Source organism: Dermacentor silvarum, chromosome 6, assembly GCF_013339745.2.
Source record: "Dermacentor silvarum isolate Dsil-2018 chromosome 6, BIME_Dsil_1.4, whole genome shotgun sequence".
In the NCBI taxonomy this organism is placed as follows: domain Eukaryota; kingdom Metazoa; phylum Arthropoda; class Arachnida; order Ixodida; family Ixodidae; genus Dermacentor; species Dermacentor silvarum.
The window spans coordinates 146,687,435-146,705,756 of NC_051159.1; the positions used below are offsets into that span (position 1 = coordinate 146,687,435).

An 18,322-nucleotide genomic window follows, 5' to 3' on the forward strand; every position below is an offset into this window, starting at 1 on the left:
GGGACGGGGAAGGTTCTTTCGAGATAGAATGATTTCGTAAGGTCGCTTGAGGTGATCGCGTTCCGCGGTTACACCTGCGCTGACTCGTTTCTCGAATTGTCATGAGAATGCACTAGAAATACCGGGAAAATATTGGCAGCTTTTGAATATCGTCGACTCACCCTGCAGATAATGTACCAATTTGTACCGAGCTATAACCAGTAAATGTTACGTGAAGCAGGTATCATTGCTCACGTATCAGTAGAAAGGGTGCTATACCGTGGTGGAAGAACAACATAGTAAGTAGATAGCGGTATTGGAGAGGAAACCTGTTATGCATCGATAATGAACACGAAAGAATGAAATCAGAAAGAGAGAAGTCATGGTACTTCAAAGCGATGTGTGCGACTGTTCGAACACTTATAAGCATATCGGACTCCCCGAACGCTGTGTTATAGGAAAATATTTGCCGATGATGACTGATTTTATCATGTTAAGGCATTCATATAGAGGTAAAAAGGAGCTGGTCACTCGGTCAAATGCCGTGAGTTCTAAAGATAGTTGGAAAAGGTAAATAAAGATGCGTATGAAATAAATTATAGTTAAATTCTTTAGTCTTACTAACTAAATGAACAATTTGGTTGTGAGGCACGCCGTAGTGTGGGGCTCCCGATTAATTTTGACCACCTGAGCTTTTTTAACGTGCACGGTACACAGGCGTTTTTTGTATTCCACCGTCATCGGAACGCAGCTGCGTGACCGGGATTGAGCCCGTGTCCTCGAGCTCTGCATGCACCGCAGTGCCATAGCAACTAGGCTACAGGAGCAGGTAACGCTTGAAATAGTTAAAACCAGGTGGAGTACAACGAAAGTAGGCTACGCGTTCCCTTGTTTACAGTTTCTTACGCTGCTCTCTAATTGTGACAGCAGCCACGTTGCTTTGTCTCATGCTATACAAATAATTCCGAATGCTCCATTGCTGACAGAATTTTGTGCAGCCGCCATAGAATAGTCTGGGAAATAGTGTGTTTTAGGTCAACTGAGTTCAAACAGAGTGCCAGTGCAAAGGCAGATGTGGGGCGGCGGTGACAAGGTGACCGCAAGGCTAGCAGAATAAGTAGAATAAAACGTTGCTCTCTTGTTTACCGCCCGCTTTTGCGGCTTTGAATTCCATTACGATACGCCTATGCGGAAATCAGAAGTGATATACATTACTGTCCCAGATTATATGTTTGTGCACTGTGCAAAATGTATGTCGAACTGCTAGCTGAACAGCAATGCATTTCACGACACATGTTGAGAACGTATTTTTCGGAAATGGCTCCAAGCATAAAGTGTCTAGCAAAAGGCTACGCTATCAGCATTGGCTTAACTTCCGTTCTGTGGTTGCAACATTCGTCCTAATGAATATAATTAAAAGTTATATAAGTAAAATTTACTGATTGTTAATACAATAGTGCCACATAGCATCCAATTTTCTCAATCGCGATTGATTACTAAAAAATTGTTAGAATGAAAGTGTCGTCTCATAAAATAAAATTTAACTGCCGTCAATGGCTTGCCTTGGTGACTCTGCGTGACATCGCGAATTTTTCTGTAGTGTATTTTGTATCTTACGATACACGATACTTCGCACGATCTATAAAAAAATACAGATAATGATACACGTCTTGCCGAATGTATCATCATACAGATACAAGATCCCGAAAGAGCATGTTAAGATAGTATCTAAGGTACATGCATATTTGATACTGCCCTGCTTTCGTTCGAATCCCTGGTACGGAGAGTCGAACTTGTGAGCGAGCCAAACACTAAGGAGGTGAAGCAGGACTCTCGTCCCCAGCTCTCAAGCAGCTATCCCTCCTCATTTTCACATTTACACTGATGGCTCGACAACTCTTGACGGATCTACAGGGGCTGTGATCTTCCCCGCAAAAGCCGTGACCCTTCAGTTTCAAACTTCTCACCGGACAACGTCGACTGCGGTGGAGCTTGCTGCACTTCTCTGCGCACTACACATGATTCACGAAGACTTACCACGAAGATGGAGCATATTTACTGATTCGAAGGCAGCCCTGCATTGTCTGCCATCCGCTCTACGTCGTGGACCACAAGACCAACTTGTGCTGGAAATAAGGCACCTTGTTCACCAACTAGCAGAAAAAGGACATGACATCACGTTTCAGTGGCCCCCAGGCCACTGCGACATCATGGGCAACGAACAGGCCGATGAAGCTGCGAGGAAGGCTCAGAAAAATGCCGTGAAGGAATCCATCCGGTTATCAAGAGCCGATGCAGCAACAAAGCTTCGCACAATCGCGCGTGATGTCACACGAGCCATGCGGAACACACTTGGTTTCCAACATACTCGGCTGCAGCGCCTGGACCCATCCCTCCGACTACGCATTCCATCTGGACTTCCTCGAATCGAGACAACTGCTTTCTGCCGACTGTGGCTTGGAGTATCCTTCACGAATGCTTTTGCTTGTCGCATCGGAATAGCTGACAGCGCTGCCTGTGATACTTGCGGCAGTGAGGAAACAGTCCAACATGTCCTGTGTCATTGTCCCCCACTACACCTCCGAGAGACAGTCGCTCGTAATGGAGTTGGCACGCCTCAACGACCGTCCGCTTTCTGAGCAGACGATTTTAGAATGCGGCTCATACGGTCTTCACAGCAGAAGGCGACGAGGGCGCTACTGAAGTTCCTCAGGTCAAGTGACCTGTTTGAACGACTGTGACGCTCCTGAGTGCCTTTGTGTGTGTTTTTCTTTTTTTTTTAATCTCCCTCTCCAAGTGTGTGTATTTTTCTTTATCTTTCTGTCTCCCTTTACCCTTTCCCCAGTGTAGGGTAGCAAAATGGATATCTACCTTCCGGTTAACCTCCCTGCCTTTCGCATCTCATTTATCTCTCTCTCTCTCTGATACTGCCCAGCCCTGGTACTAGATGAGGTGCTGCAGTGCCGCTTCAAACTGTGTATGGTGAGAAAATATGTCGAGATGTACTCTCTTAATGCGACAAAAACGTTATTTTTCGTGGTTTTATCCATAACATTTTATTTTACAGGCGTTCACGTTTTACGAACCTTTGCTGGAAAACATGATGAACAGCGCTCCTGTTGAAAAGTGGAGGAAGATTCGACAAGTTGTGAGTCCAGCGTTCTCTACGGGGAAGCTGCGAAAGGTGATCAGTGTTGTTTCTATCACGTTGGAACATTGTGCACGCTGAGGTTTTATGACGACATCATCTGAACTGACGCAGCAAGGTTGTGTTCGAATAATGGCCAGCATTGAAGTCGGTCTCCATATAACCCTAAGTAGGAAGACAGTACACACAGAAAGTAATAGAAGGCCTTTGGGAAACGTCTCTGCAACGTGACGTCACCTCGCGTTGACAAAAAAAATATATATATATATATAGCTAGGAAAAGCACATATTGTCGGTCTGAGGTTTAACGCTGTTCGTGTGCGAACCTATGAAACGCAAAACGTAGTTTACCTTGAGGGTATACGAAAGCGTGACAGCGTCTTCTTGCGTGCAGCAGACATTCCCGTCGAGTTTCAAAGTATTCTGCTCAATGACAATCTTGTGTGTGCAGCAAAGTAGACTGCATCGTGTTTGACGTCAACCTGTCCTCGCGAAGCTATCACGTTCGCCGGCTTCGCCAGAATTGGAGCGAGAATGGCCGCTGTCCGCTTCGCTGTCTATTTAGACATCTACGGAGAGTATTAGAACACAGCCGAAGTAGCACAGCAGTAGGCGTTTCTTAACACTATTTAAACACGGTAATAAATTCTACGTGGCAAGAAGGAATTCAATCTAACCATTGCTAAATAGATAGCAATGCATGCGAGCGCATCATGTGATATGTGTCAGAAACCTTAGTTTAGTGAATGTTTCGAGCAAACTGAGACAAAACCTACCGTCCATGAAATTAATATCGGCGGAAACTTGAGAATACAGCTTTCTTTTTTATATTTGCCGTCACTTCTCTTTACAAATTATAACGCAAAGAGAAGGTGCAAAAATGTAGTGTCAGGTGTTACTACTCTGAAGGTATAGGGCGGATGCAATATATATCTTAAACATATTCATTCAGTCGTGTGAACAAAGGAACGTGACTAAGCTAGATAAGAAAAAAAAAAGACTAAGTACATAATATTTTCTGGTGTATTGGAACTAACAATAAATGTAAAAAAAAAAGAAAAAGCACTCGCGTGGCGAATTAGCAGACGCCCTGGACTTTTTTGTTTCCACAATGAGCGCCGAAGAGCTTGTTTAAATATTATGGAAGTCAAGCCACAATCGACAAATAATTGAGGGCTTGAGTGCAAATACCACCAGCAAAGATGAATGTTTCTTATAATGAATGAAAACTTGCCGGCTCCTTTATGGTGGACGTATAGGTAAAGATCCGCAGTAAGGATGCTTTTCTTTGCTTCCTTACTAGAAATATGCAAGAAAATCGATATTGTAATCTTGAATTTCCTTCCAGTAATGAACAACAGAAAAAAGTAAACCTTAGCATTACCCATACGCGGTCGCTGCTTGATACCACCACTAAAGAGCTAAAGTGACACTCTAACGTTACGATTTTGTGGTGTACTTACCTTCAACAAACCGCCACTAATTTTGAATGATGACAGATGAAAATAACGCTTTAGAGCAAGACTTGTTACATTTACCACAATCACTGACTCCTAACGGTGTTGTTTGTTAGCAATATGTGCATTCAAAATGTTTCTCTTCAATATGTACTTGGGGCTTTTCCATTTTTCCGAGATGACATTGAATAAGTATGTAGACGTCGACGCAGCAACTACACTAAAACATATAACGCACTCGTTTTCATCAGGATGACCTGAACACTCAATATCAGACGTGCAACTGACGGTAACAATAAGGCTCGGAGTAAGCAAAAGCATGGTACATTTCTGAAGCTGCAGTGTTCCTAGAATTCCGGTTCTGACAGAACATATTGTTCAAATTTATTTTACTGAAATACGCATGCGCAAAAATATTTCACTTCTTGGATTAAAAAGTGTGCCACTTACAGGTTCTCGGGGTTTTCGAGTTTTCACTTTACCAAAAGGCTCACGGTGATGGCGGGAGTGATGATGTTGCTACCGGCTGGGCTAGCTTGGTAGACTTGTTAATACTATACGATATATTTAAATTCTGTAAATAGGCTTGCCTGCATACCTTACTTGCCCTAACCAAAATGGCTGTGTTCCTGCTAGCGGCTCTGTGAAAGCTTAGACATGCGGTCTGAAAGCTGTCAAGAGGTGTGTGGAGAAGTGCACTTACGGGTTTAGAATATGGTCCAAAGTTTCGCCTCGTTTCCTTTCATGTAATGAATTTGTGTCCACCATGGTATCACGAGGTCATTCTCTCCAGGAATGGGAGATGACTGCGCAACACAAACACATTTGTTACAATTGCTACAATCATCACGCAAACTTTTAACCAGCTTGAATCATACCGTGAGGCAAGCACCACATACAGACTTCATATACTCGGAGAGGTTAACTTATTTCGCAAGTTACCTTATAACAGCTTGTTAGGGATTTTTGTAAGTTTTTTAATTGCTGAAGCCTACAAACTAATCAAGTCGGAACTTGACAATGAAATGCACAGAGCATAAGACGGCTTTTATAAAGGACCTTTTTCATGTGCACTTTCACTTCTTGGAATACAGTGTTTTCCTTGGTTATAAACTTAAGAAGTTGCCAAGTGAACTAAACGTATTTGCGAACAACATTTGCTGCATTTGCATGCGCTCTTAACTTTTTCGAATGCATTTAACACAATCACTTTAATCGCCTTAGGATGTTTTTCTTCTTGAGAGACCTTGTATTCCGTATTTATTAATGAACGCAGATGAATCATTTGATCGAGGAGTGCGCAGTAACGACTGCGGAACACCTGAAAGAGGCTGCTTCCGATGAAGAAGACATAGATGTCAAACAGTAAGTGTCTTCACGTTCTCAGAATAAAACAAATGATTCACTGGAGCCAGCGTGAGCTCGCACACATTTCCCAGTATTTTACGCTGTACCTTATTAAAGGGCCCCTCGCCGGACCACATAGCAAATTTTGATTATAGGCTGCAAGTTGTAACGTGCCCTATAGGGAGTGTTCTACGGCAAGAACGTTTCAAATTGGTTCATTAATACCCGAGACAGAAATAATTCAGTGACGCGAACTCCTGATTTCAGGAGGCAAGTATCACCAGCAACATACACACTTTCTACACTTGCCCCGTTAAGCCTGTGCAAGCGAAATTCCTTCCCTGCGTTCTCCCATACTGGAGCTGGAGGATCGCGTGACGCATGTGTCACGGACCCCGCCTTCCTAATTTTGTTTTTTCCCGCTCTCTTGCTACGCGGCGAACTTCCGCTGACTGTATCGCGCGCGCGCGCTGTTGCCGTTCGTCTGGTTTCGCGCAGCGAACGATTTTGCGCGCTGTGCACGAGAACACCTGACCAGCTGTATGAGTCAGTGCTACACGAGCACTGAGGCAGACTCAAAGGGATAGCGCAGCATTTCTTGAGTGACAAATGAACATGATTTTCCACAATCCGTTAACGTTGCCCAGCATCTTAGATTCAATGCCCAGCACTTCAAAATGGCGGCGGGTTTTGGATGTATTGTGCAACTACCTGTCAGGAATTGGTCTAATCGGAAAGCTTTCACCATTTCGCATAAAAAAGCCTATATTTAACCGCCATCTCACCTGTAAATATTAGTATCAGGTTCTTTGCGCATTTCATATTTATTTTCATTCTTTCTCTCTTTCTTACTTCATTCTCCTCTGAAATATTTTAACCACATTCCCCATCCTCATGCAGAGTAGCATGCCAGCGGTTGTATACGTGCCGGTTAAGATATCTGTTTTTCTAATGAATAGCCTCTCTCTCTCTCTCTCTCGATCGCGCGCTGGAACACGATAGTCAATGACATAGTTTCGATCTCCGCACGCGCGACTGCACGACATGGAACAAGCATATGAAGAGGAAGTGCATCTCTCTTTCTACGGTACGAAGTAAAACACAGATACACAGACATTTTATTATTTCTCTAACCTTTCATTCGTCTATTGAAGCAGATCTAACAGATAACTGCTGTTGCCTTGAATAATTCGCAAAGTCACGTGGCATTCTTAGTGACGTCACAGCACGGCAAACTGCGTAGGCGCACTTGCGCGATTGACGTCGACTCACTGGCTGAGAGCGTGGCCCTCGGTAGGGCGAAGGGTGTTTTCTTTGAAATTTAGGCGCTTTTCGCGGTGCGTAGCGATGTAATACTTTGCAGGCACGATCGCTAGCGCGCTTTGTATACACTGCGCTTATCAGTTCGAAATGGCCAGACCTGGTGAGGGGCCCTTTTTAAGAACTATCGTCGGCTTGTTCGTTTCAAACCCCCTGCGTAGGTTCTTTGGTAACTACACCCTGGATGTCATTGCGAGGTGCGCTTTCGCAATAAGGCTGGACTCTCACTCTGACCAGACGAACGAATTCGTCACCAAATCAAGGAAGGCCTTCTCTGGACGCATCCCACCAGGCCTTTTCCTGTTGTGTGAGTGGTGTATTATAACTACGTCACTGGTGTTGGGCGTGCAGTTTGATGTGCGCATACTTCTGACCGGCATGCATTGAACTCAAGAATAATCTCAGAATGGGTTAAAAGCAGCTTGGATAAGTTATGATTGCGACGTAAATAGGCATCAAGTCAAATCAACAATCAAATGAAGCCGTCAGACAATAATTCACAGAAAAGAATAAGTGAAATGAACTGTTCTTTTAATTTATAAGAAGAAATAATGAGGAAGAAAAGGGGTAATGAAAGTGGACGCAAAGACAAAATCTGCTGCCGGTAAGAGCCGCTCCTCACCGCCATGGCGGCGGATGTGAAACATCGTTTCAGCCGCCGATGCCTCGCAGAACGTCAACTTTAGAAGCCGGCATTTCGCCAATATGCCGCACGCACGCCAGCATGCACGCATGCGCACATGTGCACTACGACGATGAGACATGGTTGCACACATCGTTGGGTTTGAAGTAAATATATCCAAATTTGAACAAATGTTTTCCCGCTCATCGAGTTTTCGGTGTGTGTGTGTGTGTGTGTGCGTGTGTGCGCGTGTGCGTGTGCGTGCGCGTGCGTGCGTGTTACTTTCGAGGCAGGACGAATGACTCTGTGGCACTCCTTTGCGGCGACGAGGATGCATGTATCGTTCGGTTTGAAGTACACAGAAAATCTGGATAAACGTTTTCCACGTTATGCAGTTTTTGATAGTTAACAGCATTAAAATAGCCTTAACATAGGTTTAACCTAAGTTACGTATATTTCCTACTACACGTACAAAATGTGAGGAGGAAGAGTTAAGATAACTTGATTGACCCTACCCACCCTACCCACCTGCTGATTGTTCTCTGTGACGTATTCATCCTCGATGGCGAAAACAATAGTATGGCCACTCACCCATCAATAGTGTTAAGAAAATTTGTTGGGCGAGGAGTACCGTCACACAAACAAACAAACAAACAAACAAACAAACAAACAAACAAACAAACAAACAAACAAACAAACAAACAAACAAACAAACAAACAAACGAACAAACAAACAAACAAACAATTCAAGATAAGTAGTGAGTACAATATCCAAAATTTCTTTTTAGCTGTTTGTCTAACGTCCTTGTCTATTCTTACGGACTACTTTGCTCTAAATGTTTGCTGACACCTGGAACAGCAACAATGCGTATAAATATCAGTGTCTGTTATTCCGCTTTTTCTTTTCTGCGTATAACAAAAAAAAAAGAATCGTTATTCCTGCTCTCTAGCAAACCTGAATTTTTACATCTACATTTCAGTCGTATTCCCGGCACTCGCAAAGATGCTTAGACTTCGACCCTTCAACCCGGACGTCTTTCTGTACTTCAAGCAGATATGTCAGAACATCATTAAGGGCCGACAGGACAAACAATCGGTGAGTGGCGTTTCCTCGGCGTCCAGAAAGAAATCATTGCGTGCTTGCCATTTGCCGCCTTTCTGTTCATTAGCGCCACGAAGACTTTCTGCAGTTGATGATGGATGCCCAGGAAGGGAATCTTGCGTCTACTTCAGAAAATACCACTGATCGTGACAATCAGCTCTTCAACCTCGGCTCAGACGTGAAGCCAGATACTTCGTTTTCGTCCAACAAGAGTAAGGCGATTTTAGTTTGTTTTAAAATGGTCCTGAACCAAACCTCGGGCTTGGTGAAAAAACACAGTGCGCGTATAACATACGCTGCCGTGAACATCTCAGTCATATTTCGCAGTCGTGCGCGGCTCGTGGAGCTCGCAAGCGGAGCGTGAAGTCACCTTTTTCTCAATCATACACTTTTTAACACAAGCCTGCTCCTCACTCTTTTCTTGCGGCTATATTCCGTCATAAAGCAGATTCCCATACGCGGCTTCTGTTGGCCAATAGCTGACATCAATGAAGAGGGGTATTTGGATCACTGCGCTTGTTCCTACAATGGTTGTGTGTATTTATTGACGCAATTTAATAAACAGGCACAAGTGAGCGAAAATCTGCGTTTCAAATTGGGATAAGAATTACGTACTTCCGGAAGTACGACTATCAATCTATCGCTGACTATCGTCTGCCAACGCTCGGCTGCGCCTGCCTGCGTAGGAATGAAACTTTGACCACACTGCTTATCATTGTTGTTAGTGTAAATGAGCCTTACGTGAACATCCAAAAACAAATTTGACGTTCTGTAGGCGAAACGTTCTGGGTAAATCTCGCATCGAGGTAGCTTTCGCCGTGCATGGCACTGAAAAAGGAGCGGGAGCACCGCATAGAGTTCACAAGCGATCTTTGACAGCCAACAATTCCAGTTATGCTGAACACATTGAAACTGTTAGGACCTGAATGCGTTACAGAGATGAGTTAAAGTACTTTTGCTGCAAAGTAGTTATTAAATAGTCTAGTGTAACTGCAAACGCATTTCTCTACATCGATAAAAAGTGCTTCGGGCCCCTTTAACTGTAGAAAACAACCTGTGTTTTAATAGAGACTCTGCAGCACAAATATAGAACAGGGACCATTACAAGAAAACAGGAGACAACAAAGTTACTGTTAATAAAGATGTAGGTACAATGATCTGTTTGGAGCGCGTGAATAACATAATTAACAGCGAGATTTTCGCCGTTTATGTTGTTCAGCCCCTTACTACTTTATATGCGTTGGGTGCTACTTACTTCAGGGGGACGCTAAAGAGCGAAATAGGTTGACCTGTAATAGATAACGTTTGTAAAATACTAAAAGAGAGCATTTTTGCCGCAGGTGAGTGGAAGCTCGATAATCGAGAAATGACGCAAAAATGCTAGATGGGTGGAGACACCACCATGAAGTTCTCGCTCTAACTCAACGTTACGTCGCGTATTCTGACGGCGTCTGCTTCTTGGCCTGTAGTTAATTTTCTATCGCTAAATATGGACCGCAAGGTATTCTAAAGGAACCAAGGACTGAACGTAGAACACATTCTGACAACTTAAATACCTGGTCACAATGGCCAAAATACAAAAAAACAAAACAAAAAACTTAGAACTCCTCCCCTACCACAAACAGGGATGCACGCGAAGCTTGTCCAACCCTAGGGAGGGGTTGGTGAGTTTTTTGAGCGTTTCAGACACATTCTTTGAAGGCCGTTTTTTGAAGGAAGACCAAGCGCGGCCTCCCCATAGCGCAGCTGGCCTTGAACAACGGCTATGTCAGCTGGTATACCCCCCAGGTAAACGGAAGTTGCGTCACGAGCGCTAGTTTCTCCCCTGGCGCTTGGTAGGCCATGTTTCTGAGAAAAAAAAAGTAAGAAAAAAATTAAGCCCGCTGTTATGGCAACGGTTTTGCTGATGCGCGAGGGGGAGACGGCCAATCCGCTTCTCTGCAACGCGCTAGACGAGTGTGCGATCTTCTCGGCAGACGCAAGAGGAAACTAGCACGAGTTCCGTTTGCCGCCACAGTCTGCATTATTTTAACAACTGTCATTTTCAGCGTCTTTTTTTTGTAAGACCATTTTCTTTTGCGTGTGTAGTTCATGTTCAAACTCCAGCAGCGCGCCTCAAACATATGATGACTGGATACATATATATACCGACGATTCGACCTCACCTACGGGCTACACTGCCGCATTCGTCGTTCCGGCCAAGCATGTTACAGTTAAATTCAAATTGTCACATATGACTTCATCTACGTCGGCAGAACTTGCAGCCCTCCATGCAGCTGTGACCTACGTCACCGAAGAGCCGGCACAGAAATGGGTCATATTTTGTGATTCTAAGGCAGCTCTTCACAGTACGAAGTCTGCCTTACATCACAAAACTTACGACACAGATGATACCAGACATCAGGGAGGTACACCACTATGCTGTGGAAACAGGGTCATATGATTCTGGTGGATTCCTGCTCACTGTGGCATCGTCGGCAACGGCTTTGCTGACAGGGCGGCCCGGTCTGCCCACGAAAACACCCAGACGCGTCCAATACCTTTGGCGAGGACGGACACTACCAGGGAATTTCATCTGCTTGCACGCAAAAAGTCACAAGCTTTCTGGAGTTCAAGTGCCTTCAGTTGCCGATTGTAGAAGTTGGACCCCTTGCTACAACAACCATCTAGCCTTTCCTGCTGCGAAACAACCTTACTGTGCCACTTGTGGCTGGGAGTGGCGTTCACGAACGCTTACTCATATCGTATAGGAATGGCCGAGAGCCCGATGTGCGACGCCTGTAGGGGCGAGGAAACCATCGAGCACCTATTATGTATCTGTCCTTGCTACGATGTACAACGCCTCTCCCTCAGGAGAGCTTTAAACCGACTGGACTCGAGACCGTTCTCTGAGTCAAAAATACTGGGACCGTGACTGCACCCGTCACTGGCACAAAAAGCGATTCGCGCACTAGTACACTATACTTGAAGTGCACCGGTTTAAGAGACCGCTTATAGTGTCCCTGTACATCGTCTCACGTGTACTCACCCTCTCCCTGTTTTCCTCTTTCTTTTCCCCATTTCCCTTACTCCTAGTGTAGGTAGCAAACCGGACGCTCGTCTGGTTGACCTCCCTGCCTTTCCTCTCCTTGCACTTTCTCTCTCTTTACCTTTTCCGTTATGAAACGTGAGCCAGCATGCCACAGCGCGTGGCTACTACGTTTCGGCAGGACAATACCAGGCAATGAAATGGGCTTTATTTTGCAATTTTATTAGCAACTTTGGTTCAGCAAGAGATAGAATACATAAAAGAATATCGCAGACCTGAGTATCTCGTATCTAATGTACAAACTGCACATTCTATAGGCGCATATACATAAAGCTTCTTACAATTTCTGAATACCAAAAGTCATGTTTTTTTTTTTTTACTTTGTGTGAGACAATCCTACCAACGCAAATCATTTGTCGCAACAGTTATCTGTGATTACTCATGCAAATAATCTTGCACTCGGCCGCGCAACGCTTGAAACAGCGAAGCTGGGCGATCGCAGCCCAGCATTTTCCAGAAAGTGCACACTAACTTTTCATCTTGTTACTCATGACGACGATAATTTCTTTTCGCGCGTCCCGGACTTACGGCCGTCACTGCGCGTTGCATAGCGCAGCTTGCTACACCGACACCGCGTTTCAATGCCGACACCGCGTTCCAGGAGACCCGCTCGATGAATGCGTCTCTCTCTCGCTCTCATAGCACGCAAAACCTCTTGACCTCACAGAGGATAGCGCCAACCTTTCCCTTTCCCTCAAGAACCACTTATCATCATCATCACAGAGTACGGCCGTACGAACGCGTCAGTTGTGCACGAAGACGACGACGCTCGAACGCAATCATATGGTTCGCATAAATGCTATGTGGCCAATCCCCCCTGTGGGTACGAGCCATGTTTTGAGGCAACAACAACAACAAATGCATGCTCTGCAGGCGTGGCTGTATAGCCTATATATTGTAATGGTAGACGACGCTCGCTTTGGGACCTGGGCTACGCGGGTTCGAATCCGGCCTCGGCAAGAAAGTTTCTTTTCTTTCTTAGTAGTTTCTTGCTACGCACCACAAATTACGGCTGGCTTAAACAGCTTCGCTGTTAAAACAATTATCATTAAGTGCGACCGGCTGAAGGACTGAAGACAGCTCATTTCACAAAACAAAGACGAGGTGGAGATGTCCGTGCTGGAGCTGTGGTATGTGGTATTACGTTTTAGGCTTACACACAATGCAATTGCAGGAACAACTTTCAGCACTCTTTCCGCAAAACAGTGCTTTCAATTACATCAAATATTATATTTTGTTGTGGGATGTATGCTAAAAATTTGCACAAAAATGTAACAGTCCAAATTCTCATATTACTGCTAATATTTTGAAGTAACAGGTTTGGAATTGCTGCTTTCTCAACAGTTGTCTGAAAACACTGATATGTTTCTTACAGCTAAATTATCATGATCTCTGAATTTCTTATTAATGGATAGGTTGCACGGACGTCATCACGACGCCATGTTTGGGTACTAGCAGGTCGAGAAGCGGCGTAAGCAAGAAACATGACAGCAACGACATGCGCGTCTTGTGTCGAACGTCAGAGCGATAACAGTGATAAACCGGTGAAAAACAATCGCTGTCAAAAAGCTAAACATTGTGTGCGTGATAAAACGTTCAACCGACGTCATCGTAGTCGCCATTTTTGGATACCAGCGCGGTGAGAGATGGCTCCGTGACGTCACATATAAACTATCTATAAGGCACTGACGCATTATTTTGTTCAACCTTTATGTACACTCCTTGTCTTCCTAGTTCTGCAGAATGCCTATAACTGGAAGACGATCTTCCGAAACTTGCAAGCCACTGGTCAACGGTCTATGAGCATTTCCTACCCTAGAAGAATTTGTTTTGCACGGGGGGAGGAATACTTTGCGGTAACACCGGAGCGCGTGGTTCGCTAAACGCCGGCGTAAGCACCCTCGTACGCATTGCGCGCCATCGCGACTTGACACGAAAGTAAATTCGCTCGTTCTGAACAAAATATGCTCGTCTGCTTAGTTCTCAGTTAACAACCGCGAACGTCCCACGTCGCAAATGAGTATTCGATAAAGAATAACAGACAAACAGGCGTTTTCTTTTTTATCGTTTCTTTGGCGACACACATTTCGTTGCGCAACGTAAAATGAACCCGGCGCCGTAGGAGACAACGCGAAGAAAACAGCTCTTGGAATGCTTTATGCACTAGAGCAGCGCCCTTAAGTTGGTTCATGCACCTTGTGAAGCTCTAGGCGACTTGCAATGTCTAACCAAGAACAGGCAAGCACGTTGTTCTGTAACTTAACCCTCTCGTCCGTGCAGCAAGCATTCGAGCATCTTCAGCAACGATAAGTTAACAGGTTTTTTTTTTTTCATAACAAGAACAGCAGTCGCCGAGATATAACGAAACGCAATTTCCGTCAGTGGGTCAGCTAGCACTCACTCGTCTCAGAAGTGGTTGTCGATAGGTAGCTTCAATGTATTTGCACACCACAGAGAAATGTACCGCGTACGGAATGCCCTGCCTTTCGTCTTATAGCTGTTTCGATAAGGTTAGCGGCTATTCGCTACATAACAACTGCATAAAAAGCGTGCTTACCTTTCATTCACTTGGAAGCGGTTAAAAAGAAGCCCTGCTGTCCCTTCCCCTGTTGGCCCGCCACAGAGCGACGGAGATCATCATGTGGCATTTCTTCTGTTTTTCGTACATCGCTGGAACACTGGCCGATACAGAAACAAAATCTTGCAGCGCACAGTAGAAGGCAAAGGCGTGCACGTGTGCAGAGGTGCAGAGAGCGGCAGGAGCAGAGGAACGAAATGGCAGCCGCAGCGATAAGAGCGAAAGCGCCGCCCGTTGGCGAAACAAGGGAAGCGACTAAATAAAGATATAGCATGCAAAAAAAAAAGAAGAAAGCCAGAAACACATTTTATTTCTACCCATAATTACATCCCTTTATCTTTTTGCTAGTAGGTTGAAAAGATAGAGCGCTTATATGAAAATGTTACTGAATTTTCCTTTGGCTACCAGTGTCATGGCAACGCTTTATTGCCCATACCGAAACTAGTCCCACTGTCTACCCCCTGCTTGACAAACGGCGTGCGCGGAGCGAGCGAACCCTCCTTTTCCTTCTCCGGAGGGAGGGAGTGCTTCTGATTGGCTGGGAGAGCGGCGCGATCCGGCGCGCCACTTGCGGGAGCAGACAGTTTCCGGCGCGCCAGCTGCGGTTGAGGAGGACTTGGTTTTTCGCGTACGACGACAGACACACCGACGGCGCGAGAGAGGCAATACAAGCGTCGCTCGAAAAATACTTATAAATGCGTGACGTCGCACTGACACTTTCGCGCTGGGTTTTCCGGCGCGAAATTAAAGAAATGGCAGTTTGGTCATCATTTTATCTTGTAGCAATTAACCTATTATCGTGAAATTAACCAAAATAGAGTTCTCAAAGAAAAATTTTTACGTATGAATAAATTTAATGTATCCCCTTAGTCTTCCTAAGCAACAGTCACTGTGCTCACGCTATGAACCGAGCCGAAAGCAGTAAGTCTGCTTACACAGTCTCCTTCAGGTAAAAAATATGGCCTATAGCTAATGAGTCAGTTATATTGAGTGAAAGAGCACAGTCAACCAGTATCAGATATGTTGTTTACAGATGGGTTCAACGTTTGTCCTGTATGCTTCTCACTACTTGTAATTTGTTTTTAGTTATGGTTATTCACGATACCATATACATGACACTGTCGACGTAATTTCTTTCTTGCAGCATTGACGGAGGACGAATCAATGGCGCAGTGCGTCCTGTTCTTCATTACTGGCCAAGACACAACCTCAACTGTCATCTCGTACACACTGTACTTGTTAGCAATCCATCCCGACGTGCAGGAGAAGCTGAGGGAGGAAGTGGACGAGTGTTTCAAAGTTCACGTAAGCAGTCCGAGTTCCATTTTACAAGCAAAACTTGTCTATGACTAGCCTGAACGCCCGTGTCTGTTCACAGAAACTTTCATCATCAGCAATGGCTCGAGCGTCGTCTTCTTCCACAGGTGGCACGTTGGCGCCCCCGCGCAACCACGCGAACGCGCTCGTGACATTGCTCCCGCGTTCGTCATCGTCTTCTTCTACCGCTGGCTCCATTGCCGCTCATGATTGCAGCGTATAATTTCACTTCTCTTCTGTCGTCGTAATGGGAGGCCGCGTTTACGGCCATTGCTTAAGGGAGTATAAGCCATCCATTGTCTTACGTGACGGACAGATTTACTTTTGAAGCAATTTCATTTTGTAGAATCGCAAGCGGCAATGGCGGGCGGGCGCTGCTAACTACGCCGCCGAGCAAACTCGAGACATCGAACGCAAGCGTTTGTGGTTCGACAACTTGTCCTTCATCAGTGTGATCCGCTCCGACGAACTGCGCCACAATGCCTTGGAAATGTTAAATGAACATTAGGCTACTAGTGGAGAAGGCCTTGGTGAACTTAAAGTTTGCGGTACGTGTAAGGAATCTTTAATCAAGGAAAAACTGCCTGCGTTCAGCACTGTTAACCGAGAAAACCGAGAAGAGAAACAAGGTGAGAGGGTGTATAGAGCAGCAAATCAGTGCACATTGTACTCACGTCATCAGATCGCGTGACGCAGCGGAGCCATCTCGCTAATTACAAGGGAACATTCCAGTAAACATAAAGTTGATGGCGAAGGGGACGGTTAGGTATGCAAAGGGACAGGCTTCGCTTGTCATGCATCTTCATGGAGGGGAAGGGCCGACGATTATTCTTTTTAAGTGCGAAGCACTTTAGGGGCCCATGCTGTCGGCGTCTAATGTGATGTCATGTCGTCGGGGTCACGCTCAAAAACAAGATCTGCCGAGAACTCGCGTCTCATTCACTTGGTATATACCAAAATTGGCATGGAAGGGTACAAATGTATGAATAACATGACTAATAGGTCAGAGGTTAAAAATACTGCGCTTGTGTAGTTAAAACCCTTCTCCAATTTCGGGCTTAATGTAGCTCCAATCCTTCTCAAGTTCAGCGCTTGTGTAGTTCAAATCCAGTGCTAATGCATCTCCACTAACGTGAAACCTGGGGAAGTGCGAAGCAGTGACGCGCCGGTGTTTCCCTTATATTATTGTTGTGCTGTTGAGGAGGAGGAATCGAGGGAGGAGGAATCGAGCAGCTTGTGGGGTGGTGGTGTCCTCTCTTGCGCTGCGCTGGTACCAGACCTTCGTTTCGGAAGCGATTTTCAGGAGTTTCTGATAATTCCCCCATATCCCTGGCTCATACCCGCATATCCAATGCGGGTATACGCCACACGTGATTTTATTCACTTATTAGCTATTCATTTATTTGTAGCTATTCGTAGCTATTCACTTATTAAGAGTGTTTAGTATAGCTGAGCTATACGGGGAGCTTTTATGGCCGCTTAGTATAGCTAATGTCGTTGTCGAACCATTCATCAAGTTCGGAAAATTTATGTGTCATGTCAGCGACGAACGAATAGTAGGATGTTAACTAGTACACTTCGTTTCAGAGAGCATACAATTTAGGAAGGAACGCGGCAGAGTTTCACCACCACCTGGTTTTTACGTGTCAAAACCAGTTCTGATTATGAGGCGCGCCGTATTGGAGGGCCCCGGAATAATTTTGACTACCTAGGGTTCTTTAACGTGCACTACAGCGCAAGCACACGGGCGTTTTTGCATTTCGTCACCATTGAAATGCGACCGCCTAGGCTGGGATTCGATCCCGCGATCTCATGCGCAGCAGCCCAACGCCTTAGCTGACTGAGCGACCAGAACGCAGCAGAGTTGTCGTCAATATTAAATCGAGTGAAAGAAGAACGGTTTGCACGACGTCCACATTGCTGTTGTCTAAGTTCCGACAGTCAAATTTTACGACATTCATAAAAGTGCAAGTCTAAGCATTTGGGAAGGACATCAAGAAATTTTAAGTTGGCAATAGCTCTGGCTTGCCTTCAATGATACGCTGTTCTTTTCTGTATTGTATCAGGGAGAACACCCAAGCCTGGACGTCGTCACAAAGCTCAAGTACCTGCACTGTGTTGTCTCCGAGTCTCTTCGAATGTACCCTATAGTGCCACGGTAAGAACATTCACTGAACTGTCTCGTTGCAAATCGAATGAATGCAGATAATTGCAGATCAAATTTACTGGAAGTTTCTGCTGAAGAGCTGAGCTCCGCACCTGACAGTCGGCCGGCTTTTTTAGATGGAACATTATCTATTGTTATATCATGATCTAGCGTTTCTTCTTTTGACGGGTACAAACTCAAATCAAGATGCACTTTTT

At 45.1% G+C, this 18,322-nt stretch overlaps 2 protein-coding genes across 2 annotated transcripts in view; both read left to right on the forward strand.

Annotated features, from left to right (window-relative positions):
- The window catches only part of LOC119456161 (cytochrome P450 3A8-like), an 82,963-nt gene that overhangs the window by 57,844 nt on the left and 6,797 nt on the right, over positions 1-18,322 (forward strand). The window lies entirely within an intron of this gene.
- Positions 1-18,322, forward strand: part of LOC125946422 (cytochrome P450 3A41-like) — a 41,882-nt gene that overhangs the window by 18,265 nt on the left and 5,295 nt on the right. Inside the window, exons 5-11 of the mRNA XM_049669576.1 lie at positions 3,047-3,163; positions 5,861-5,949; positions 7,413-7,558; positions 8,854-8,969; positions 9,043-9,187; positions 15,786-15,946; positions 18,025-18,116. Of these exons, the coding sequence (XP_049525533.1) occupies positions 3,047-3,163; positions 5,861-5,949; positions 7,413-7,558; positions 8,854-8,969; positions 9,043-9,187; positions 15,786-15,946; positions 18,025-18,116 (866 nt within the window). The remainder of the gene's footprint in view (positions 1-3,046; positions 3,164-5,860; positions 5,950-7,412; positions 7,559-8,853; positions 8,970-9,042; positions 9,188-15,785; positions 15,947-18,024; positions 18,117-18,322) is intronic.